Source organism: Excalfactoria chinensis, chromosome 3 (genome assembly GCF_039878825.1).
Source record: "Excalfactoria chinensis isolate bCotChi1 chromosome 3, bCotChi1.hap2, whole genome shotgun sequence".
NCBI classification, from domain to species: domain Eukaryota; kingdom Metazoa; phylum Chordata; class Aves; order Galliformes; family Phasianidae; genus Excalfactoria; species Excalfactoria chinensis.
Genome location: NC_092827.1, coordinates 80,604,042 through 80,629,308, shown reverse-complemented (window position 1 = coordinate 80,629,308; position 25,267 = coordinate 80,604,042). Strand labels below are relative to the sequence as shown.

The window sequence follows — 25,267 nt, the reverse complement described above, 5'->3', positions numbered from 1 at the left end:
CAGCAACATTAATGTTGTAACAGGCTTATTGAAGTTTTTTTTTGTTGTTGTTGTTGTTGTTTTGGGATGCTTGTGATGGAATGACATTGAATCCTAAGGAACCTGGATTCAAGGTTGTCTTCCTATCTTCTGCTTCTAATTAGTTTTTACTCCTTTGCTCTTTAAATAACTCAGGAAAGGACATTAAAATGTCTCTGAAGAAAGATCTTCCTTTAGGTGGCAAAGCCAAGCACTTAGAGGATAGGAAATACCATTTGCATTTATTTTTTACTTCTTAGGATTACAGGTTAGATTTTTTTTTATTTTTATTTTTATTTTTTTTTTAAACATTTGAAAATAGAGCTCTGCAGTGATCTATTTTATATTTGAGTACATAATGGAATGCAAGGTATTAAAAAGATAAAGAGTAAAAGAGTAGCACAGAAAAACATTCTGTTCAACAAGGAAGAGCTGATTTGAAGCCATTCCTCTCACAACTGGAAAAAGAAGCAGAACTGTTTCAGAGGGTTTTGACTGTGGCCAGTCCTGTTCTCAGAGATGAGTCAAAGCTCAACTCCATAGGAGGGATTTTTATTGTTGTTTTGCCCTAACCAGGGCCAGATTGTCTCTGGCCCAGTAAAGTCTGTAAGCAATGGAGGCAAAACACAAAGTGACATCGGTCTCCCAAGAAACGTACTACTGCAATTTGATCCAAGTGAGAAGCTTAACATTCTGAAATGTGGGAAAGAGATTGTGACAGAGCCTGCCAAGGGTTTCCTACTGCCAGGCAGACAGCTGCCAGTTATATCATTTTGAATGTATTTATTTTACAGCTCAACCTTTCCTTCCACAAGCAATGCCCACAGAATGTCACCACACACAATAAACTAAGAGACTGTAAACAGCAAACATAGGAAGACACTTCTTTTAGCTCTCAGAATATCACTCCCTCATGTGTCTGAGGAAACAAGGTCGATGTGCTCGGGCTGCTTTGGACCAATTCTAAACGACACGGTCCATACAAACAACATGCTCAAATTTAAAACTGAATAACCTTTCTCAGCCATAGAACACACCGGGACATATGTGAGATACAAAGATTTTCCTTTAGAGTTCAACAACCACGTGCTAACAAAAACGTTAGAAAATAGAGAAGATTCCAAACAACTGATTTCACATGCTCTTACAAAAAAAGACACCAATCTAACCAGCAGATGTATTAGCTGGATTTTCTGCTATTTCCATCTTCTGCCTGATCCTGTGTCTATCATCATGCACCGACGATAACAGCACACTAGCTTCAAGAGATCCAAGGAAACTGTGACAAACTCTACTTTCAAGGACTTCTCCCACCAGATGAAAATGGATAAAAGTTCTGGTGGCTGCTGCCCACTATGCAGGAACACTCCACAGACTGCCTGTCGATGGATGACACACGTGTTACATGACAGCTGCACGCCCCCCATCAGAACTAACGAGTAAGGACTGATCTATTTGTAATAAACTAATCAGAAACAGCAACATGAGGAAATGAGAAACAAACCAGCCAACAGCACATAATTTGTGGTTCCCTCACTCAAAGCCAAATGATTCCATGCTACTCGTTACTATCAACATGCACTACTATATGACAGACAAACTTCTTCAGCTATGGTGAGTTCTTATATGCATCCTCTTTACCTTCATGTGAGGAACAAGGAGTAATAGACAACTAGTCTCAGATTCCATTACCACAATACAGCCATCACATTAATACCTTCTTCAACGTCATAACTTCATTCCTATAAGTTCACTTACATCTCCAGAATGTTCCTGCCCAATCCCTCCATTTCCTTCTATTTCCTCTTTCCTGTCCCTCCTTCTCTTCATCACATGAAAAAAGTATTCACACTGCCAATATGCAGCCTCCGGTATGTCACAGTTTCCTCTCTGCCAAGCTATTGCACACATTTAATTTTGAGATGAAAATGTACTTTCCTAAGATTTCACTTGTATGCAGCCTTTTAAATGACCCCCATATTACTTCTTCTTATGACACCGTTTCACATACCTCATCATGAGTCACATGCAAAAAAAGAATTATATATATAATTATATATATATTTAATATATAACTTTATTCTATATATAATATATATATATGTACGCATGTGTGTGTGTCACAAGTTAACCACCAATTCAGACACAGTCTTTAGTAGAAACATGACTGATGAGACACAAGAATGAGAAATTCCAGCTTAGCTGACTGAATATTGAAAACACATTTTATAACATTCAGGGTAAATGGGTTTGTAAGATAATGAGAAAAAAATACCTACATTAACTTTTCCAAAGTGGAGGTCTTCTGATTGCTTATTGAAGACAAACAGCCCCTTTACAAAAAGAGCCTGAACTCAAGCAGATTTAACAAAGCTAAGACTAGGATTGGGCTGCTCAACTTACTTAAACCTTCTATTCTTTGTTGCCTCTGGTGGAGGTGAACCAGATGAAAACAGAGAAGAAATCTTCCATGACATTACTTGGACTGACATGTTGTGCACGCTTTATAACCTCCAACTCTAGAAGAACACAAGTAATGTAAAAGCTCTAACAAGAAAAACATGGAGTAAGCATGACTATTTCAAGAGCTGTTTGGCTCCTAAGCAGGCACAGAGAGCCCATGAAACGAGCAGGCTCAAATGCTTTATGTGGAACTTCTGGTTATACTTACAGTTATCAGTAGCACGAGGGTTGTCCTCCTCTGGGCATGGCCACCAGTTCTCTCTCACTGCTGGAAATCTCTTAGAACTCTTCACGGAACAAGAATGTACCCAACCTCAAGAACCCCAGCAGACTGATGACCAGCAGCAAGCCATGCTGTACAAGCTCACACAGTAGCAATACTCGAGCACCGGTTCTTTCCAGCCTAAGATAAAGTCGACTCCAAATCTCCAAGTTGCAAAAGCTGTAGTAAACCTGAGATGCAAAGGTGCAACATAGGCTTTTTAAGAATTGCTGTTCAGCTGTAGCTCTGTGGAAGTTGCTATGAGCTGCAGAAAAGGTCTATGAGAGCAGGTTGACCTGTTATGACTGATTTGTGTCTAGCTGGAACTATAGGCAACCAGTGAAAGTTACAACATGGCTTAGATGAAAGCAACTTAGTTCTTAGAAACACCTCTGAACAAGCAGCACTCTTCAACCATCTCCTGACAGGAGGTACCTACAGCCAGGACAGTGTGACAGTCTTGCTTAGCTCAACTGGAAACAAACAAGAGAGTTTCTCTTAAAACTAGTCAGTTAGTTTCTGTTGTAGGAAATGTATTTAGTCACTCATGAAGCTTCATGGTGTATGGATTCACAAGGATTTCTCAAAATTAAACACCACTAAACATTTATGGCTTCTATGTGTGAGAATGGTGAAGAACAGTTTGAACCAGTAAACCAGTAAAGTGCTCTCAAACCTGTAGGTGGTCCCTGAAGGGGAAGGATGAAATTACTGACTTGGCTAGCTGTTACAAACGCCAACAGGCACACCAATGCCCTCACAGCTGTTTAGGAACCCTTGAACAGAAGGGAGTGACAGAGAATAATGGAGCTGGCATAACCAACGGGATTCTTCCACTGCCTTAGTGGCACTGATACTCTTGAAGTTGGAAGTTCTTAAGTGAAGCCAGTTGGCTATACAAATTACCCTCCGGAAGACTAGGAAAGGAAAATTACTATTCAGTTTGAACCAAGAACGCCATACTCTCTTCAGAGGTGAGGCTCCTTATGCACAAAGCTCTGAAATTAAGCAAATATAATTCATTTGTTTTGTAGCTTCCAGGCATAAAATTTCTGAGTACATTTGTTGTTAAATAAATACAGACACCAAGTTCAAGGCAAACTACCACAAAACTGCTAGGTTATTTATTCTCCTGAATTATGCATTACCTTTGCTCAGAATGCAATTTTTTCTAATCGAAGTACCCCACAAAGCCCCAAATTCCAGCATGTCTATGTGCCATATGGGCAAACTTCTCCAACTGTCTGCTCCTCATGGAAATTCTATTTGTTTTCCTATTGATTTTATTATGTTTAACAGCATACTAAATCATTCCTGAGTTTGACAAGTTTCTGGAAAATTGATATATGCTGTCTAAAATGGCCTGGGGCAGGAATAAAACCAAAACAAATGACTTCTTTTAAACTCTTGATTTGCATTACTACATCTCAGCATACAAGTGGCATCTTGTTTGGTAGAATTCTTCTCCTCTGCACAACATTTAAAGAACAGAAAATCTTCAGAAGTTCTGTGTATCAGAGGAAGGAGATGCAAAATTTCACTATTAGATTGAGGGAAGGAGTACAAAAAATTAGACTGTCTGCTAAGGGAACGGGCTGGCTTTTCTTGTGGAGAGGTGAAACAGCAAGTAGATGCCTTGGAATCTCAAGCTCAAGGAGGAATAAAATTACATTTAATTCTTCACCTGAGAAACCGTACTTTGAAATTTTTGTGTAAGATCAGGATGAAGCAGTGATTTTTTGTTTTGAATCCTGGGAACATCACCGCTAAGTCCAAAGACTGATCTGCACAGGGAAGAGCACCTTTTATCTAAAAGGGAAGAAAACAGCAAGTAATCTTTTATTTTGGTCAGCAACTAAAGATAAAATTGAATACAAAAAACCATACTCTTGTTGCACTGCTGTGAGGTGTTTGGAAGCCACAAGAATTCAAAAGGAAAACTGATTGAGAAGGTAGAATTTCAACATTACCAGACATAAAGATCCAATAAGAACTGGAAGGTCCATATGAAGACACATTTATCCTTAGTAGAATCTCATGAAGATTTAAAAAAGGCTGTTTGGGTAAAGAAAAAAAAACAAACAAACCCAAACTGATGAAATATTTTCGTGGGAAGCAGCTAATATATTGAATTAGCTGACAAGAGATTGGGTTAAATTTGCAGAGCTGCAGACACTTAAGATGTTAGCAGCCAATCTTCCCATTTTGGTGTGATTCAAAAATTTAGAGACATGACTTTTTCCAGTAGTGTCTATGATGTCACGGGGAATAAGATTCTAAGTCCTCCTAAGGAGCAGCCAAACCCCACAAGCCAGGCACTACTAGACAAACAATATGGAGAGTTATTAGAATAGAAATCTAGACAAGCTTTGCAAACATCTACAGATAGCACAATATGAAATTTAAAATATTATAAATAAAATGAAGGCAAAAATCTCTTGATCTTATTGACTGCACTTAAAAAAGTTTGTAAATTGTGGAGAGTATCTGTTTTTCTGCTACTACTTCAGAATGTCTTTCTTTGTATCTTACTGGATCAATCTGTAAGTAAATTGTACAGAATTTCCAGTCATTCTTGCTTCTTCAAGAATTATAATCAAAAAACGAATTTCACCTTTTTTGTTTTCAGGGGTTGCTTCTTGTTCATCATTAAAGAGGGATCAGGAAGCACCAATTCCTTCTTCACCTGCAGTACAGATAGACCCTGCTAACTTCCTTAAACGATCCTGCTAATTGGAACATCAACTACGATGCAAGAAACTACCCTGTTTGTGAAGAAAGAGCAATTTAGGTCTGACTACCAAAGAAACTTGCCCCGCAGGAAATGTTCTCACCTCATTTAGCCTTTTTCCATCTGAAAGAACTGCTTAAAATAGGCTCCCTACTACTTAAATCCAGTCCTTAGGATATCTGCTACAAAATCAACATGGAGCACAGAGTAGCTTAAAGACTAGTTTGACTGATTGTCTTAATGTACTGTGGACTCATATCTAAACTCTGTACTAATGACGATTCTGACAGCTAGAGAATCTTCCTATCACTCAAGAGATTTTATTATGTAGGTTTTTTTTGTTGTTGTTGTTTTGTTTTGTTTTTTCTCCAGACAAGTCTGATCCTGTATTTCTTTCAAGTCTCACAAATATTCTATTTCCATTGATTATACTGAAAAAACCCAGAAGGTTCAACTAATGGGAAGACAAAACCTAAGGGAAGACATTTTGACAAGTGCATCCTCACAAATTGCATTCTTAAATTGAAATGTTAATAATGTAACATGTCAGAAAGAACAAGTACTAGGACTGTTGAAACACTTTTAGATCAATTACACTGAGAAGAGGTGGCCAGAAATGTTTTATTTTGTACATGTATAGTACAACATAACATCTTTGAGCAACGTTTCTTAAACCCCAAAGTATATCCAAGTGTGTTTGTCAATACAATAACTGAACAGGCAATTATAAGAGAGGAAAACAGACCTCCTAACAATGTTGCTCAAATTAAATGGAATATTTCTGAACCATCAGTAGTATATTAGCAGATGTTCTTTTCTTCAGTCTACTACTGAATCAATGCCATCACTGACTAACTTAATAAGATCACTTTTTTCTACAACTAAGTAACCGTCTTTCAGAGTCTCCTCCAGAACACAGGGAAATGATATCACTGTTTTTTTGAAGGGGAGCAGTAGATGTCTGCTGGTGCTGTACTGACCAATAATTGAGACAGCAAATCTTGCACAGACAGAACAGGTAAGAGATGTGTCTGACAGCACACCGGAATTTCACTTGTTCTGCAGACAAAATAGCCAGCTTTCTTGGAGATAATCCAATAAACTGCTCTAGCAATTATTAACAGAAAGGATTTAAGAAGTGGGGAAAAACTGTTTCACTTTCAACATCCTCATTAAATGTCTGAATCTCTAGAACCCTTTTAACACTTAAAATGAAAACTCAATCATAAAAAAAAAACCACACACACACAAAAAAACAAACCACCACCACCCTCTCATAAAACACGAATAAGATCCAGTGTTATCCTTAATCGAGGAATATCGACATTAAGCACTTTAACTTCCACTCTTTCTCCAGGACCTAACCCAAGGCTTCTTCTCTTTTTCACTTTAGAAAGTTTAGCTTCTGTTATGTTTCGCACTGGAATCAAACCTGCTTTTCCCACACCAATATCAACAAAAACTCCAAATGGGGTTGCATTTTCAACTTTCCCAGTCAGAACAGTACCAACACTTAAGTCTTCAAAGCAGACAATGCTCCTCTTGAAGTCAGGTTTATCAAAATCTGTTGTAAGAAAGAAGAAACAAAAAAAAGACACTGGAGAAAAAGTTTGTATTACTTTCTATGGGTTGTTTCCAGTTAACAGTCTCTAGTTAAGAAATCATGTCAAAGTAGATCTAAGGCACCAAATACTGCTTCATTTTTAAAAACAAGGATGCAGATTTTAAAACGAAGAAAAACAACTGACTTCTTCTATGTTATTAGTCACCTTTAAGAGCTATGATAAATAGAATAATAAGTACAGTGAACTCAGTGGTATGAAACTATCATTTGGGGTTCAGAAGCATGCAGTATATTAGCTACTGATTGAAACATTCCTTTAATGTTCTTGGAGCTAGTGAGAAAAGACTTGAGGTGACTCTTACTTGAGCTGTATAAATTACATAGATCATTCTATTTCAGATCACAGATTTTGATACAATAAGGTGAATACTCAGTCTCCATCACGTACTACGCAGAAAAATAAAGAATGCATTCTTCTTAGGCTTGCTATTCACCTGCACCATGACATCACAGACTCAAATGTGATAATTTAAAAATCACATGTGATTTTAAGCGGGTAACAACCTAATATATCAAGTTTACATTCTACAGTTACAGGCACAGAGAGATTTTATTAAATTGTCATTACTGACTTACCTGATCCTACAAAAAACCCCTCTGAGCCATCTTAAAATCTTCTCTTCCAATCTTTTCCTCCTGCTGTTTTACCTTTCACAGCAGCACTAAGATTTTCCATGCAGTACCTCATCAAATGTTGATTCCAAATATTTTCCTCTATTTAATTTTTTTTAGGGCAAATATAATCTGAACAAATGCGTAGCTAAAATGTACTTTGGCAGGCTGTGGATCAGACCCCAACTTAATACAGAATTTTATCATGGTATAGACAGGCTATGAATGACATGAAAGTTTCCAAAGAATGAACATAGCTAATTACCAAAATTGAACAATTATTTTTCCACATTCTGCATGCAGTAGCACTTCAAACAAACAAAAAAGCTCCAACAATTTGACAGCTACTCAGGACAATGATCATAAGGATCAGAGGAAATATGGGAACTCTTATTATTGATTGATTTTTTTTCCCTATCCTGGCAGATTTATCACAGTTACCAAATTAGTTCAACTTCAACATTACAAAGATTTCCTTGCAAGAAATTCTTTGTAAAACTTTGAGAAGAAAAAGATGTTAAGAATATCATAAAATGTTCTGTGTTTTCTACTTCCTCCCAAACTTCTTGAAATTTTCCTTTGTACTAACATCATCCAGGAAAAACAAGCAACACTTAACAGGATACTCCTGGGAACACAAGTGGAATTTAATGTTAAATCAAAATTATTATTTTTTTCAATTGGGGTAGAGTACAGACAATTCAGTCTGCCTGATCCCTGTTAGGTGTGATTCATTTCTTCACCAACTAATTCATTTATTTACTGACAGATTTCTTTGTATGTTAACACTCCATCCTATCACAACTTAGATTTAGATGTGAAAACACCAGAATGAATGGAAACATGAAATTATTTTCAAGCCCACTAGTTGGAAATATTTCTAAAACGTGCCAAAAAGATATTCATGAAGACAGAAAAAGTAGACAAAAATGTTACCTTTTTAAGCATAGATTTGTTATTTGTTATTACAAACCTGTATCTTTGCTGTCTATCTTTTATCATCCTAAGCTTCATTAAACAGCATCTCCAGATATTTTACTTCACTGCCTACTTCATCTTTCTTTCCCCACCACCTCAGCACTGTCACAAAGTTTTAACCCAAGCTGTGTCACGAGCTGTGTGCTCCAATTATGCTTGTCTCTGAGAAATAGTGTAATAAAAACAGATCTACACTCCTGCTCCACAGACCTCTATTACTACTTTTTCAGCAGCATTCTTCCCATGATGGAGAACCAACAGAGATTTAATCAGTATTGAGTCAACATACTGAAACTATTTCATTTGTTAACAGCCATAAAACTCCCTCTTCCTATGGCTCAAAAGGCCATGATCTAAGACAGGATTCACACCCCTTACTTACTGATATGGAAATAAATATCTGACTATGATACAGCCTTTTCTCTATCTGAGAAAAAAAAAAAAAAGAGAGTTACCCACTCATGAAAGTCTACCTCTGACTTTAGAAGATGAAAACACGCTGATTTAAAACTGGTAAGATGAAAAACTGAACTGAGATTACAGCCTTCAAAACAAGAGCTTACCCGTTCGGATGTCAAAGCCTTCAGGCTGAGTCAGACCATCAATAATGAGCTGCAACGTGTGCACAGTTGTGTTTAGCCTTTTGGCTGTCCCTTCCAGTCCTTCCTTTTGAATTACTGCATTTACTTTTTGCTGCATATCTGATTTTCCTATTTCATTTGTGTTTCCTCCAATGAAGGATAAAAATCTGTGAAATTCAAACAGAAATGCAGAGAGATTCGTAACATCCTTCAGTAGGAACTGAACTTACACAACACAAACATTTTAATCTTTTGTTAATTGTTGCATACATAAATAAACTGTATATTGAGAGAAAAACAGAGAGACACCTAAAATGTCGCTAAAATAAAGAATTCTCCACAGGAGACAGGTAGAATAATTTTTCCCATTTTCTGTACTTTGCGTGAATGTTCTTAAAAATTGCTAGACAAGACCCCTTCTTCCTGTTATTATCATACATCATAACAGGTGAAAACTACAATGAGAAAAAGAAGTGTTGATCAGTAGGTGTATGCCCTGCACTTGGGAGAAGTGGGAAGCATTCAGTCTCCAAAAGAAAGCAAGCCTCCTGGTACTCAGCCTGCTACTTTAGCTTTTTAAGAGTGCTTGCTGTATTTTATCCAGAACCAGAGGCTGATATTGCTTTTGGCAGGAAAACATACTTTTATTTATTTACCCAAGTAACTCAAGTGACAAGATTCTAGGTAGTAATTCATTAAATGTTATATGCACTGAAATACGATAGACTTATTTTTGAGAGAACAGAAATTGAAGGAGCATAATTAATGCAATATCAGATTTTTCAGTAAATCATGGTTTGTCTTTGAGCATAAAAACCAAATCTTCACTCCAAAGTGCCCACCAATTTTATCTATAGAAAGACAGGTGTCTAAAATTGGCTATCAAGACTCCACACCTTTACTGAATTCAAGAGCAACCATACTATTTACTGTATTTACTTTATTTAGTGTAAGGTAGTGTTAGGGGAAACGCATACATTTGTACTTAACAATGATAGAAACAATTTTTCACATTAGCTTTTATGGTCTCTATGGATCACTTACGTGGCTGCACATGAAGAAAAGAAATTCAGTGGATGAGTGGTTTGGAAACAAAATATCAAAACAGATGTAAAATTGTTTAATATTAAGTAGATTTTTAATTTTTCTTTTGTACACTAACAGTACTACCACACAAATTTTCCAATAAAGGACTATTTACAAAAACATCAGAATTTTATGAAAACATCTTGTCAGTTGCTTAAGAACATGAAAACAATAACACTGGAAAAACACGTGGGTCCAAGCAAGGCGTTCTTCACAAAGCTACTCAGAGCTGCTGACTGCTACCATTGATAGATGGACAATGCCACCCACTCCAGCCACCAGTGACAGGCGGCAGCTGTCCAAGCTGTGAGTGATGTGTCAGATGTAGAATGACAAACCCAACCAGCCTCATGACTCAGCCTTCTAAATAACATATGCTTTCGCCAGCGCTCCCATAAACAAGTTTGCTGACATTCATGTACTTGGCTTTATCTCACTTCGAATGGACACGCAGCATGAGTACCTCCATGTAACGTTTTTTTTTTTACCATTAGAGATTCACATGAGCAAATTCGTGCTGTAAATGAGTAACAGGGTGGGATTCACTTTGAGTACAATCACACAGAACAGTCACCAATGTGTAAAACAATTTCTGTACAAAACTTTCAAATGTGTGGATAAACGTGCACTATATTATATGCAGCCTACTGGAAAGGAAACCAGCACGAATCAGGACACAGCCCTGATGTCTGATCCCTCATCTACTAGTCATGACAGCCTCCTCCACTCCTACATCTTCTTTCCCAGCTCCTAGAAAGTATTTATCTGATATACAGGATTACTCATCTGGGCAGGGATAGCGTCTCTGGACCCTTTGTTACTAATTATAGTTATTTAAATAACTTATTAACATGGTTACTACTCAGAATAAACACTTGTCTCCAGACAAAAGAAGCTTAAATACATGCTCAGCTCTAAGGACATAAAGAAGTCCCACTGCCCTCACCTTTATCACTCAAGTTCAGCATTTGCTTGAAAATATTTCAGAATTATAAACTATAAATAGGCATAGCTGACCAATGTCCATGCATACACATACTCACACACACAAACCATATCTAATACAAGCAACACAATTTTATTTTGGATATTGTCATCTTAGTCAGTTTTAGCAAGAAGAGTTATGTACTAAAATATTTCCAATTAAAAGTAATTTCGTGTGGATTACAGATAAAATCTTTCCCAAGTACTGAATCTAATTACATATTTAATGTATCATTTTCACTCAAACACAGCTTGAGGGCACAGACTAAAAATCAATATGAAGCACAAGTCTATGGCTGAACACTGGTGCATTATGCTGATCACTTCTAACCATAAATGTCATTGCTATAGACACAGTTTTCCTTATTTAAAAAAGCAACCCAGCAACTTCCTTTGAAAGTTATTTAAGGTCAAAATAAAATAAAATAAAATAAAATAAAAGAGGATATATAGTCAGCAACAAGACAGACTGCAATATGGCTACAGTGGAAAAGAAGAGGTTTCCTTAATTTCCTTATTTTGATCTCTGTAGTGGTAAACTATTTCACTACAATCTTAAAACAAAAACCAACATATATCACCCAATTTGTAAAAGACAGTTCCAGTTGCATAACCCTAAGAACATGAATGATCTGTGTAAAAATGTAAGCCCTTTAAGTGTTTTCCTGGCTACATAAGTGAACTAAATTACATGCTGCAGCAGTTCAAGTGCTATGTTTATCTACCAGAAAGATAAAGCCTAAAGAAAAGTTAACAAAAATGGAAATGTGAAAGACAAGATGCTCTTTCAGAAGTGAAGTCATTCTTACAAGTTATACTATATATGAGCGCAAGTGTATGGTGAACTTGCTTTTGAGGAGCATCAAGTCAAAGAAGTTTCCCAGGAAAGTCTTTCAGAACGGAATGGGATTTAACTATTTTCAGGATTCAGTTTTGGAGTTTTCAGATTTAGACGATACGTAGAAACCTTTGCAATCCTGTTAATTTAAAATGCAATTGTTTGCAGTCTTATAGGACATGCAGAGAATGGTCACAGCTAAATCACTGATGGTTTTTATTTAATACATAATTTCATCCATCTTACCCAGATAAAGAAAGAAAAGTAGCATAAATGTAACAAATAAGCACATCATGTTCACTTACCATACACATCTGCAGGAAATTATAGCATAGACTTTGCAATGCTCTAAAAGATAATGCAAATTGCAGTGGAATGTAAATAAAGTCTAAAAAGAGTAAAATGGTAATATACTAAGGGAAGTTTTCAGAACAATTTTAAGTCACCTCGGACTCCCACTTGCAAAACAAAACAAAAAAGCTTCTCAGAACATGCAGGAGTTCTAAAGCTTTGCAAGGGTTTTAGTCACAGTCATTCTGTTTTATGTAATCATTTCCAGCAACAGGACTTAAGAAGCTGGGAGTACTGGATTCATTACATTAAAGCAACATGATATGCCATTACATCTTGTCACAGTGCACACATGAATTAATGGTAATGCAACATAATCACTCTGAAAACAAAACAACTTTGCATTAGCATCTGCTTTGTTAAGTAAAACGTACATTCATGACAGTAGCAAACTTAAATTATGCAGGCATTGATGTTTTACTAACGCTTAGGAATACAAAAGCATTATTTGTATAATGCAGATGTTGGACTGTTCTTGTTCTCACTAGTCATGCAGGTCCTCAACATTTCAACTGGTGATGGGGATTATAAATCAAACACTATCTGTGCGTTACTCTGCAATTACATAGTTGCTGGACACAAAGTTAAGGTTTCAAATCTATTTAGAACTTTCCATATGGTTTAGTCAGATAAGGATATTTAACCAGTGTTTTTCCTCAAATGCATAATTTATTAACTTTACATATGATCTGAGTGCACGCAGAGCATTACGAAGTGCTCGGTCTATATTTTGAAAGGATGCATCAAGAAACAATGAAGTTCTAACAGAGAAGAAACTCAGAGACCGTTAGATTGCAGCACGGTCACTTTGCACAACAGTGCTGTTAGTCATACTGTTGTTAACTGTTTTCATAACCACCAATATATCACATAACTGAAGTGTAACCTGAGATACAAAACAGTGAAATCCCATCAGATATCCACAAAAAAAAAAAAAATAAAATAAAAAAAAAATATAAAAAAAAAATCAGTACCAGTTACATGAGATAATTCCATTAAAGTTCTTTTTATTTGTGCACTTTAATCATATAATGGCAATCAGCACTGAAAGCTTTTTTCCTGCCCTTTTATTTACTGAGAAGATATTTCAAAAACATCTTCAAAAACCCAGACACTAAGTTAATAGATTTTCAAATGAGCTGATGTTCTAAAGTGACAAATATGAATTCCTACTGGACTTAATGTCCCTCAGTCTGCAAGTGTTGTTACTTAGGCTCAGACACTGCCTACTGGAAATCATAGAATCAAAAATAACTGAAAGGATTTAATTCACTGACCATAGGTTTCTCTTTCTTAAAAAAAAAAATAAAATAGCCTAGCTGCATACATTCTAATTGAAGCAGACAAAAGATGCTTCTGATGATTTTGAAGTAACGCGCTTCACTTTTACAGTGCTTTACTGTAAGTCTGTTTCCATTGCACAAACACCGCACCAAGTAACTGATCCATCACATCCTTGATTTCTATTTTCCTGAAAGATAGAAGTGAGCCAGGCTGGCAGGGATCTGGAAGTGCTGTCAAAAGACAAGCATACCATTGTATAATGGGCTGAAAAGGAAGACCTATCTTTTGTTGGTCTCTTCTATTAATAGTACTGCTTTTTTGCGTTCTTAACTTTCAGTACTTGGCTTCAAAGCTAGAAAGTGCAGCTACTTTGTGCAAGTTTTCAACAGAACAAAAACCATAATTGATTATCTGCTGAATCCACCCATGTACTAGTGTGGCACAAACAAGCAGAAGGTTTTGAAAACTCATTAATAGCGAGCAATAACGAAATATAAATCATTATCAACATAATGGTCATTTCAGCAAACCATTTAACTCCAAACGTTTATTTTGGTGACGAATAAGTATGTGAACACGTGCTTTGCTGAATATTTTTGGGATTCTGAAATTCTCTTGGGGATATCAACAAATATTATCAACACAGAAACAAACAGTGAGGCTGTTCTTACTGTCTGCCAAAACCAGTTCTTGAGGCAGAACCATCCACAGCAAGCAGTACTGTCTCCTAGCAGGCAATGTCCAGAAATGAGGGACAGCCAGGGAAGACGCCCATCTGTGTTATCCTAAATCACAACCTTAGATCTGTTAGAAATGTTTTACCAATATTTGTAAGTCAGACTGACTGGAATACAACCTGTCTGCCAGATGCTTCGATATCTGAGATGCCAATACACGTTCTGATTGCCAACCCCTAGCAGAGAGTATTTTTATGACATTTATATAAAACCAGTAAATGGTAAGATCCAGTCATATGCACCAACTGCACCCAGCAGACTGATACAACAAAGGAATAACACTGCCCTTTCTTTCCAGCGTTTTGGTTTATAAGCATAAGCTGGTTGTAACTTCTTGGGACTTCCTAAATGTTTCCTCAGTTTTCCTAGCAGTTCTTTTACAGTCTGTACCAAGAAACTGGATATGTTCTACACGTTGCATTAATTGTATGTAGTAGATTCTGCCTCTATAAACTGTTTTTCACATATAAACTTTTCAGAAACTTAAAACAGCTCTCCCTTGCAGGAAAATATGCTGCCTACAAAGTATTTTAAAAGACTTTTTTTTCTTTAACGTTCAGGAAATTATGATTCATAATAAACATTGATCACTACACGTGACACATTTAAGCTTTGACAGTGTGGAGGAAACCATAGCAAAAATGTTTTGGTCATCTGCAGAATGCGTTAAATCACCAGGAGGATGTTTTCCAGTTATTTTATAGAAATTGTACAGAATTTAAGTTGTCTAAATGCCGTAAATCAATCATACCAGCACCATTTTTGCCACTGTAGTAAAGATTACATCAGTGTTTCCACTATAATAAAAAAAAAAAAAAGAAAACCACTCTATTTTTCAGGGGTTTCTAATTCAGCCATTAAAACTGGCTCCAGTCTAAAACTTGGCATCCAAATTCAAATTCACCACTTGGGAGCAATTCTTATAACCAATTTTTTTTAATTATTTTTTATTTTTTTATTTTTTATTTTTATTTTTTTTAATGGCTTTGCCTTTCTAACTACAAAATACTTCTGAAAAAGAAAATTAGCAGTTTCAAATTTTGGTGAACTTCTACCCCTCAAAAACATTGTTTTAAAAACTGATAATTTTGCGTGTCATAAATCCGTAATGTGGACTATTGCCTCTGGGTAATCTGAATAGAAGCACTGTATAAAAATTACTTTTAATAAGTAGATAAGCTTTTAAGTATATAAAATATAAGCTTGTTACGCTTAAAAATAAATGCAATTTCCCATGAAAACTTTTAATTCAATACAATTTTGATTAAAGACTTTCTCATGGCAAAATGTGGCAGACATTACATAAGGAAGCCATTATGATTAATTTACACAACATCAATTACATCCATTTTGATTTCTGTGGTAACAAATATTATTTTGATGCCTTGAATCAAATCTGTCCATCATATTCATCAGAAAAAAAGATCTCCTTTTGTTAGCACAGATCCACCTGTGAGCATGACACGGTGACTGACAAATTGGGTAAACAGCAACAAAGAAAATGATACTTTAAAAACAGCAAAGAAACAGAGCTAATGAAATGTATTTTGTTTAAAAACATTTGTATTGAGTTCTGATACGAACCCACTTCTAACAGCCTCAATAATTTTCATGAACATTAGATTTAAATTAGGTTTTAAACCATAGTTAGTTTAGTACTATCATCATACAAAGTCCTTCAGAGTTGTTTTTTTTTGAGAAGTCATTTTAAACACAATCATTACTAAGTTATATTAGATAACTGAGGGCAGGATAGTATGATATCTGGTTCATATTTAGACCTTATGTCATCATTGTCCATTTTTTATACTATACTGCTTGGTGTGTTTTTTTGCTATTTTGCTGCACAGCTATTTGTTTTCAAATGGCTATTTACAAGATAAAAATATTAGAAATATTTCCCCCCTGCCTTCCCCACATCACTTTGGGGGATCAAACTATGCCAGGTTATCACCTTCATATTTCATGAACTTTCAAGGAAAACATTTTTCAGTTGAAAGAAAAATAACACTGAACATAGAGTACATTCACAGAAAACAGTCTGAGACGTTTTTATTTGAATGTAAGAAGTAAGATAACAGAAAAAGTCCAAAGGAAACAGAAAAGACTGATTCTATTACAGGAACAGATGCTATGCTTATTACTTAAGGTGTTTCATTAACAAATGTTATTATATTTTTATACTTGTGTTGTAATCAGTTGACTTTTTTTTTGTATAATGAAACTTTATGGTAAAATACCTACATTGCGCATTTGGATTTAAATATTTCACCTGAAAATTCAGTCTGGGAAGGCAAAGTGTTTGGTGAGAAACAAAGAGCAGAGAATGGCACAGCTGGAATCCTACTTTCAAGAAACTGCATTGGACAAAGAGAAATGACATGAAACACAGCATTGGTCTTTAGCCATGTCACAATTCCTTAATGGCTTTGCAGGTCTCAAAGCCCAGTAAGTTTGACTGTGAGCTTATTCTAAGAAACTCCAATGTATCTCTAAGCAATGTTGGCAGTGCAATAGGTGTCAGCCCACTCGCATAAGCCTGCAATTCCAACCACCTACTAAAACTGTCTCCAGAATTTCAGTTGTATGTGAATATGTGAACTACCCCATACAAGCAATACTATTCACTATTTCAGATATAAATTAAGCTGTGTTAATTTAGCTTCTGTGATGGCATAGCACGTAGATAAAACCTTACTGTATTCTACCATTAAATGACTACAGTTTTCTGCTCTGAAGAAGTCTTTCCACATCAATCTACCATTAAGTGAAGCTGGTAACACTTTGAACTTTTTTGTTTGTTTGTTTGTTCATTTGTTTGTTTTTATTATATTGTTGTACGAGAGTTGGAAAGCCAAATGAACTAAAGACCAAATCCTGATGACTTGATATTTAAATTGAACAAAATACAATATGGAAAATCAGCATTACTGTTTGCTTATTTATCTACATTAAATTCATTCTGAAAAATCTAAAGTAGGGACAACTAAGGTTTCTCACACTATAAATCCTAACTGTAGGATCCCTGATATCAGGATCTTGTCTTTTAAAAATTTTAAGTTTCATTTATTCAGCTATGCGTAGGACAGAGAAATAGTAACAAATGGTGATGCATTAGAAAAATGAAGAAAGACTGAGGAAGTTAAAAAAATCAAAGTTATCTATACATTGTACGAAGAATAGGGACAACACTGGTCAGTTTCACAGTGGCCCAAGAATCACGGCCAAAGGAAAAGGGCATGTGGCGTGGATTGGACAGAAACAAAAGTGCCCAGCTGAAGGAAAGAATGTTCACCTATGTAAAGGAAATTTTATATGCAATTACCTCTTCTAGAGAGCTAACAAAGCATGCACTGTGGGGAAGGTATTCTAGAAATGCAAGGTCCTGAAAGAATTTTTTTTTAGGATAAGAAACTTGAGCTTCATGAATTCAGAAACTCAGCATCTCTCTTTGGGGCTTAGAGATTGTTTTGTTATAAACAGGTAGCAGAATGAAGTTTCTCCAGGAGTAATATTCTCAGATATCATGAGAACCCTGAAAGCATTTAACTGCTGATGAAATTATCTCCAGCATGCCTTAAAAAAAGAACCTGTTCACCGCAAATCACTTACAAAAATAAATATGTGCTGGTTTATGGTAGGAAATAATGTTTTCTCAAGAGGACAAGCTGAGTCTAATTTCAACCAGGACTGATGATAGAAAAGATCAAATCTTATACTAGCATTCGCCAGCTGCAGTACCTCCCTAAAGAGAGGCACACATGGGTTCCTAATTACTTTGTGTGACCTACAGAAAAAACATTCTCTTCTTTTAGCTGAAGGTCACATGCTAAAACCACCATGACATTCATGTATTTGGAAACTTAATATAGACATCTTAATCAGATCTCGCAACATCAGAATTTAATTGTAGAGCTTCATAATAATGAGGCGTGCTTATATATGCCCATGCATTTGTGTGCACAAACAATCATGCATAAACAAATTTTTGTGGTCAAAATTCATGGAGAAGGAAGTTTGTTTGGCGCATGCTGACCACAAGTCATGAAATAAAAGCAGTTGTTAATGATACAGAAGTATTAAACTACCACTGAATGTAAATTTGCAGTGTTTTAATGAGATTATTTTTTAAGAATACAATTATTTTTTTACTTAAGATCCTGAGCAAAATAATATATAAAGCACAAACAATAATGAAACACTAGATGAATTAGATGCTTTCTGCTAATTTGCTCAGAGCATGTTATGAGTTAGTACACTATATTACAGTGTTTTAAAATGATCCACTGACTTTTCTGAAATTAGACATCTTACTAACAAACTTGACGCACACGTTGTTTCGCTGTTGGCCAGATTATGGCCTCAGAAACATCTAAATGCTTTAAGTTTCATCAAATTCAGTAGAATATCTTTCCACCTGGGCATTCAAAGACACCAGACAACATTCTCCAGCATTTGTATAAAATTCAGCAATGAAGAGGTCAAACTCAGTTGTAGATGCATTTGCTGAAGGGAAACTTCTTTTCCTAATGAAGTCAGTGGTATTGCTGGGTAAACTTAAATGCATGGAAAAAACCGGACGTATTCCTACATGAAAAGATTTATCCCTCAAAAATTGTTTACATAGGATTTGAGGGCAAGGGTGAAGACAAAAATCAGTTGGAACAAAAAAGATTGGATTCCACACTTTGTGAATCAAAAGTCCTAATGCTAATATTTGACATAATAAAAACTGCCAAACAAAAGGAAATTGAGAAAAGTAGTCTCAGTAAGGGAGAAAATGGTGATATGAATTCAGAGTAATGGGAGAAACATATGGCAGACCTTAGAAAATTCACTAGTTTCCTTACTGAAAAACAGTGAGAAAACTAAAAGCAAAAAGAACAGGTAAACAACTAAAAATTTCCATGTAAATCTTTTACCTGCCTCAAAATACTGAGGAGGTTTTTATCAGAAAAAACAACAACCAGTAATTACGTTTTTTTTTTTTTTTTTTTTTTAATAGATGATTCAAAATACTTTTCCACTGCTTACCTCATTGCAATGCTGTAAGACTCTGGATGGATACAAGTTTGGTCCAAAGGATTGGGTTGGTATGAGGCACTTGGTGTTGGCTTGCTCTTCTTTTTGCCTTGTTTCTCATTGGTGAGTCGTGTACCTGCTTTAGTGATAAGTGCGTGACTTCCAAGCTGAGTTTTCTTATTACTGTCATAAAGTAAAAAAAAGTAAAATGCATGTCATTTTAACTGAACAAGATCTTAGCACAGTACTTAAGCATTAAAAATGTAACCAGATTCTTATCCAATGCTCATTCTCATCTAAAAGTATTACACCCCTAAATGGTCGTTGTGGATGAATCTTAACAACATAATCAACCGCATAAAGGATACTTTCACAATAAACTGTCAGTTCTTAGATTGTCATTTAAATTAAAAGGGACACAATTAGAAAGATTTATAACAAAATATCCTATTTGCACAGTCCTTAAGTAAGCAAATTGCAGAACAAAGTTGCAATGTTTAAATATCGCAAATCCCTGAATAACATTACTTCACTCTCTACATTTAAATTTCTGAAAATGTAGAAGGGAATCCCTGCTCCTGGGAACTGATGGCAAGATGGGAACGGCACAAAGTTGTGCCAGAGCAGGCTCATACTGGACATTAGGAAATGTTTGTTTACTGTGAGGGTGATCAAACACTGGAGAAGGCTTCCTGGAGAGTTGTCCCAAGTCTGTCGGTGTTCAAGAGGTATCTGAATAATGCTCACTGTAACACGCTTTAACTTTTGATTTGCACCGAAATGCTAAAGAAGATAGGCTTGATGATTGTTGAAAGTCCTTCTCAACAAAACTACTACATTTTAGTCTTGCAAAAGCGTCCTAACATAGCCTTCCTTAAAACAGTGAATACAATCTTGACTCCTAGTCAGTTAGATGCAGCCAGTAATTGAGTTGGTCTGTTTTTCTTTAACTGGCAGGATAATAATGGCTCCAAAGTCTCAGAGAGCCCCATGGACAGATTGCCCACAATAGCACGAGGACTATATGTGAAGTACAATGCTCCAACAGGGGAAAGAAAAGACCTATTACAAATAACACTCATTTCAGGCTCTACCTCAACAAGGAACACAGGTAGAAATGTAGGTGTAGCTGCTTCTTTCATAGACATGATAGATATCAATATTTTAAATAATGACTATTTAACCATTAACTATACTGTGGCCTTTTAGTATCTAAAGGGAAGCAACAAGAAAGAAGGGACAGACTCTTCAGCAGGGTCTGTGGTGACAGAACAAAGGAAATGGTTTCAAACTTAAAGGGGGGTAGACTCAGTTTGGATGCAAGGGAAAAATCTTTCACAGTGAGGGTGGTAAGGCACTGGAACAGGCTGCCCAGAGAGGTAGTGAAAGCCCTGCTCCTGGAAACACTGAAGGCCAGGCTGGAGGAGCTCTGAGCAACCTGATCCAGCTGTAGGTGTCCCTGTTTATTGCAGGGGAGTTGGGTTAGATGACCTTTAAAGGTCCCTTCCAACTCTAAGGATTCTGTGGTTCTATTTGTTAGCTTGCAAGTACAAAGTACAAAAACTAATTCACACAGCACTCTATAGACATCAATGTGACCAGAGAGGATAAAAATAAAATCTTCCCAAAGTCCATTTCAGAAACTTTTGATCTTGCCACCTGGCCCCATATGAACTGTTGTAGAGGTAATGCTTTTAGAGCTTTATATTGGCTTCAAACTCTGAAGCTATAGCAGATTTTTCAAGTTATACGGTGTTCTCAAGTTTTATGGAATCTGACTAATATCAGAAGTGTGCTCCAGAAAGGAAAAAAAAAAAATAAAATGGTGCTGTTAAACATTTCATCAGGGAAGTTCAGAAAAACAAAACAAAACATGGCATTGAACTTCTTTTCCTCTGTCTGTACTGCTGCATTCACTAGAACAGATCTGTACAACATAAGGCCTACTGATCATATGCAGCCTCGAAAATAATTTCTTTGGTCTTCTGATGATTAGTGTGCACCATTTGGCCTGCAGCATGTGCCTCCTTGCCAGATGGGCAACCAATCTGTATCCCTTCCACACGGGCAGTATGCCAGTCCTAATGTGCCTACCCTACCTCCTGCTTGGAAGTTACGCATGTTCAGTTTGGCCAGCAGCTACTGGGAATACAGTATTGCTTCTGAGCACAGTGTTGGCAAAAAAATAACATGTGCTTCCCAGGAAAATATTTTTTTGGAGATGAGAGAGCAGCAAGAGGGGTAATGATGGCGCTATAACTCTATCCCTTCTTAGTTCTTTATATTGGATAGAGAAATGGGAGGGCTGGGAGAAGGAGAAGAGACACGCTCCTACAATGGGCATTTTCTGTTACAGAGAGGAAGCATTTCAGATGAAGAAGAAAAGCAGAACGAATGGTTGCAAGAAGAAATGGCTCAGTACAGAAACGGGAAGTGAGATGGAAAGGAGAAGGGTGACTCAGTGTTGACAAACTGAAGTTAGTATTGGGCTTCTTACATATTTGAGAAAGCAAGCAGTCACAACACACTTCCTAGATACAGAAGTATAAAAGGCAGATCTTAGCCCAGACTGCTTATTTAACTTTCCTTCTCCAGGCACTGGAATTGAAACTCTACACAAATCCACTCTAGTTTACTACCAATGTGTTCTGCAGAGTATCAATCTTCACCACACTGAAATGGATTTAACAATCTCTTAAGTTAATATGAAGCACCGGCCTGTAAGGTTTTAATACCTCATAGATAATGACGCTGCCACATGTCAAATTTCTTCTGTTGATTCAGTTGAAGGATTTGCCATTAAGCTTGTATTCTTATGAAGACTCTAACTTAGAGAACTACAACCGACTTAAAGAATTTAATTTGTTAAGATATTTCTTTCAAAGTCCAAAATCCTAGTATTCCTTAAGTTTCAAATCTAAATACAAAACTGAAGGTGAAAGGTCAATGTTATGGTCTTCCCATAGCATTTTGTAAAATTTTGTCATGATGGCTAACATCATCATTACCTGCAGAAAGTCTTTATATAGTCTTGATTGAATCTGATGAAGCCAGCACACTGTTGGAAAGTTTTGGGACCCAAACCTTTAACTTCCTTGAGTTGTTCTCGATTTATAAATGGTCCATTCTTCTCTCGCCACTCAATAATATTTCTAGCCCTGGTGGCATTCAGTCCTGCAATATGTCTGAGAGTAAAGTTTACAAAATACATTTTCAGCACTGAATAGTCATTAATACAAGCCTTATAAATTACAAGTACACAGATTACAGTAAAAAATTCAGTTTAAAAAACCTACAAAAATTAAAATACAGCTATGAATATTGTAAAGAAGATCCTAGAGCAAAGGAACAGTCTGAAAAAGGATCTTCCTCTGAATTCTGTGGAAGGAATCCTCTCAAGTCAACAAAACTTCATGCAGCATTAGGGTTTTGCACATGCCTAACTAGTAAGCCAAGGGCTCATAATTTATGATCTGTGGGCTATTTCTGTAATACCAATTTGATTTGTCATGTCTTATGGCCTGCCCCCAGCTGCCCTCTTCAGGAAACTACGTGGGAGGAGGGTTCGGGACAGACGAATTACTCCTGTGAGAATAGCCCCCTCTCAGCTATTATCTTGCAGTGATACCGCAACACCTTGCCCCAACATGAGGGACTGGCGTCTGCTACCCAGAAGGAGGGTGGCTGAGAGCAGCTTGCCTTCCTTACACAATTTCACAGATCCACACAGCTTGTTTCTTTTCTCTCAGCTGCTCTTGAAATATAAGACCAGCTGGGAACAGGCTTCATGAGCTGTTCAGAGGGCAACTTAGATCTGGCAAAGAACATACCTGTACAGCGTAACTGCAGTAAGCCAAATTCCTTCAGGAAGCAGTGAGTTTGTTGCACCTTTTCTATATGTACATACACCCAAAATTATGTCCAGAGTACAACAATCACAGAAAGAGATAAAAACACTGTGTTGGGCATCTACTTCTTCAGAAGTAAATGTCACCCACATGCCTCCAAATAGCAGATGTCACTGCTTTAAGAAACCTGTTTGTGGAATGAAACTGACTCTAGAAAAAACAAGTCTGGCAGAAATAGCTGAAATTGGGAATGAAAAAAAATAAAAAAATTAAAAAAACAAAATAAAATAAAAATCTGCTATTCTCATTTTCAAGCAAAAGTATAAAAAGAAATTCAATGTTGACAAAAACTGAGACACCTCTTTAACAACAGACAAAATATTAGGCATGGAATTTTCGCCCAAAATTTCATAGAAACATTAGGAAATACAGCTTATTTTCACTGTCAAACAGTTAATGATCTTAAGTCTTTCAAGCAAGATATTTAGAAGTCATGCAGGTGCTGAAATGTTGTCACCCTTTCTAAGTGCAACATCTAGCAACAAGTGCACTTGATGGATAAGAAAGTATGATATTCAAGAAAGAATGAAATTAATTTCTAACCAAGAGAAATAAAATCCAGAATATTTTTCCAACTAAATATGGAATAATTACTTTAAAAAAAAAAATTACATTAAAAAAGAATGTACTTGTAAAAAACTTCCTCTTAAATTCCTTCCCTTCTCCTTTGCCCACTAGATTTTTCCAGCCTTTTTTGCTTAGTACATACAAAAATACCTTTGAAGGGACAGAAAGTACATTTGAAAAATCCTTTCTTACTGCAGAAATACACATTGGTTATAATGAAGTTTTTCTAAATTGCAGTGTTGGTTCAAAATTTTTTTAACCTGTTTTCCTCCAAGGTATAGTTTTATCTGGAGAATCACACATACCCTTAAAAGCTGAACTCCAAGGACAGTGAAATACTGTCTTATTGTGTCATTTTCATGTAATTGGAAGTTTAACACAAGACCCATTCGCTCCAGCTGAGTTCAAGTCAGATGGCAGACTAAACAGAGACTCTGTGATCCAGAGCCATGTAATTACTGGAATAGGAAAATGTTTGACTCACCTTAATAGTATTTCTGAGCAGATGTTAATATCAACTCCTACAAAGCTGACACACTCTTCAACCACACTGTCCAGAGTTGCTTTGAGCAAGGTCTGTGATACATCATGCTGAGAAACAAAAATGGAGATATCAGGTTACTGAAATACTGAAGCAAACTATTGTTTAAAGTTCTTACTTATGTAACATTAATGCAATCCTTGCTGGAACTTATCAATAACTTACATGATGGTACCTGTTCAAATCAAACAGTAGAATGTTTTTGTTTTTGTCTTCGGTGTTTTTTCTCGCCACACTTCTGTCATAATAAAAATCCCTAGAATTTGTCACTCTTCATATCAACTTTTCTTTCTTATTTAATAAGTATTTCTCCAAAATACATAAAAACCAAAACTACATTAAATACATCATGCTTTATTTAAAGGAGGAATGTTTCTGCTCATCCACTGTCCTTACTTTAATCTGACATTTATGTATACCTTCACATTGACTGACTAATAATAAGGCAGTGTTTTCAAAATAAGGTATTTGGAGAAAAGATCATAAATGCTGTTCTTTTTCACTCACATATATATTTTTATTAGCATCAATACTACAGTACTGACACTAGAAGAACAAACTAAATATTGTGTAAGTGTGGATAATACATTAGGTACATATCGACCCTGCAGCAATGATGTGTTTCAGATTTTAAACAGATTTCTAGGGAGATTGGCAGGTCCTTGACAGAAGCAGCACTA

General features: G+C 36.1%; 1 protein-coding gene across 5 annotated transcripts in view; it reads right to left on the bottom strand.

The window, feature by feature from the left end:
• Positions 1–6,076: 6,076 nt before the first annotated feature.
• The window catches only part of SRBD1 (S1 RNA binding domain 1), a 117,718-nt gene continuing 98,527 nt past the window's right edge, over positions 6,077–25,267 (bottom strand). For 4 of the 5 annotated variants that reach the window (XM_072332269.1, XM_072332267.1, XM_072332268.1 and 1 more), the window contains 5 exons: positions 24,531–24,637; positions 22,580–22,756; positions 19,584–19,754; positions 9,252–9,436; positions 6,077–7,038 (listed from right to left, as the gene is read on the bottom strand). In XM_072332269.1, the coding sequence (XP_072188370.1) occupies positions 6,749–7,038; positions 9,252–9,436; positions 19,584–19,754; positions 22,580–22,756; positions 24,531–24,637 (930 nt within the window). In that variant the 3' untranslated portion in view covers positions 6,077–6,748. Of the gene's footprint in view, positions 7,039–9,251; positions 9,437–18,954; positions 19,137–19,583; positions 19,755–22,579; positions 22,757–24,530; positions 24,638–25,267 lie in introns of those variants that run through there. The other variant, XM_072332270.1, reaches the window with a different exon arrangement.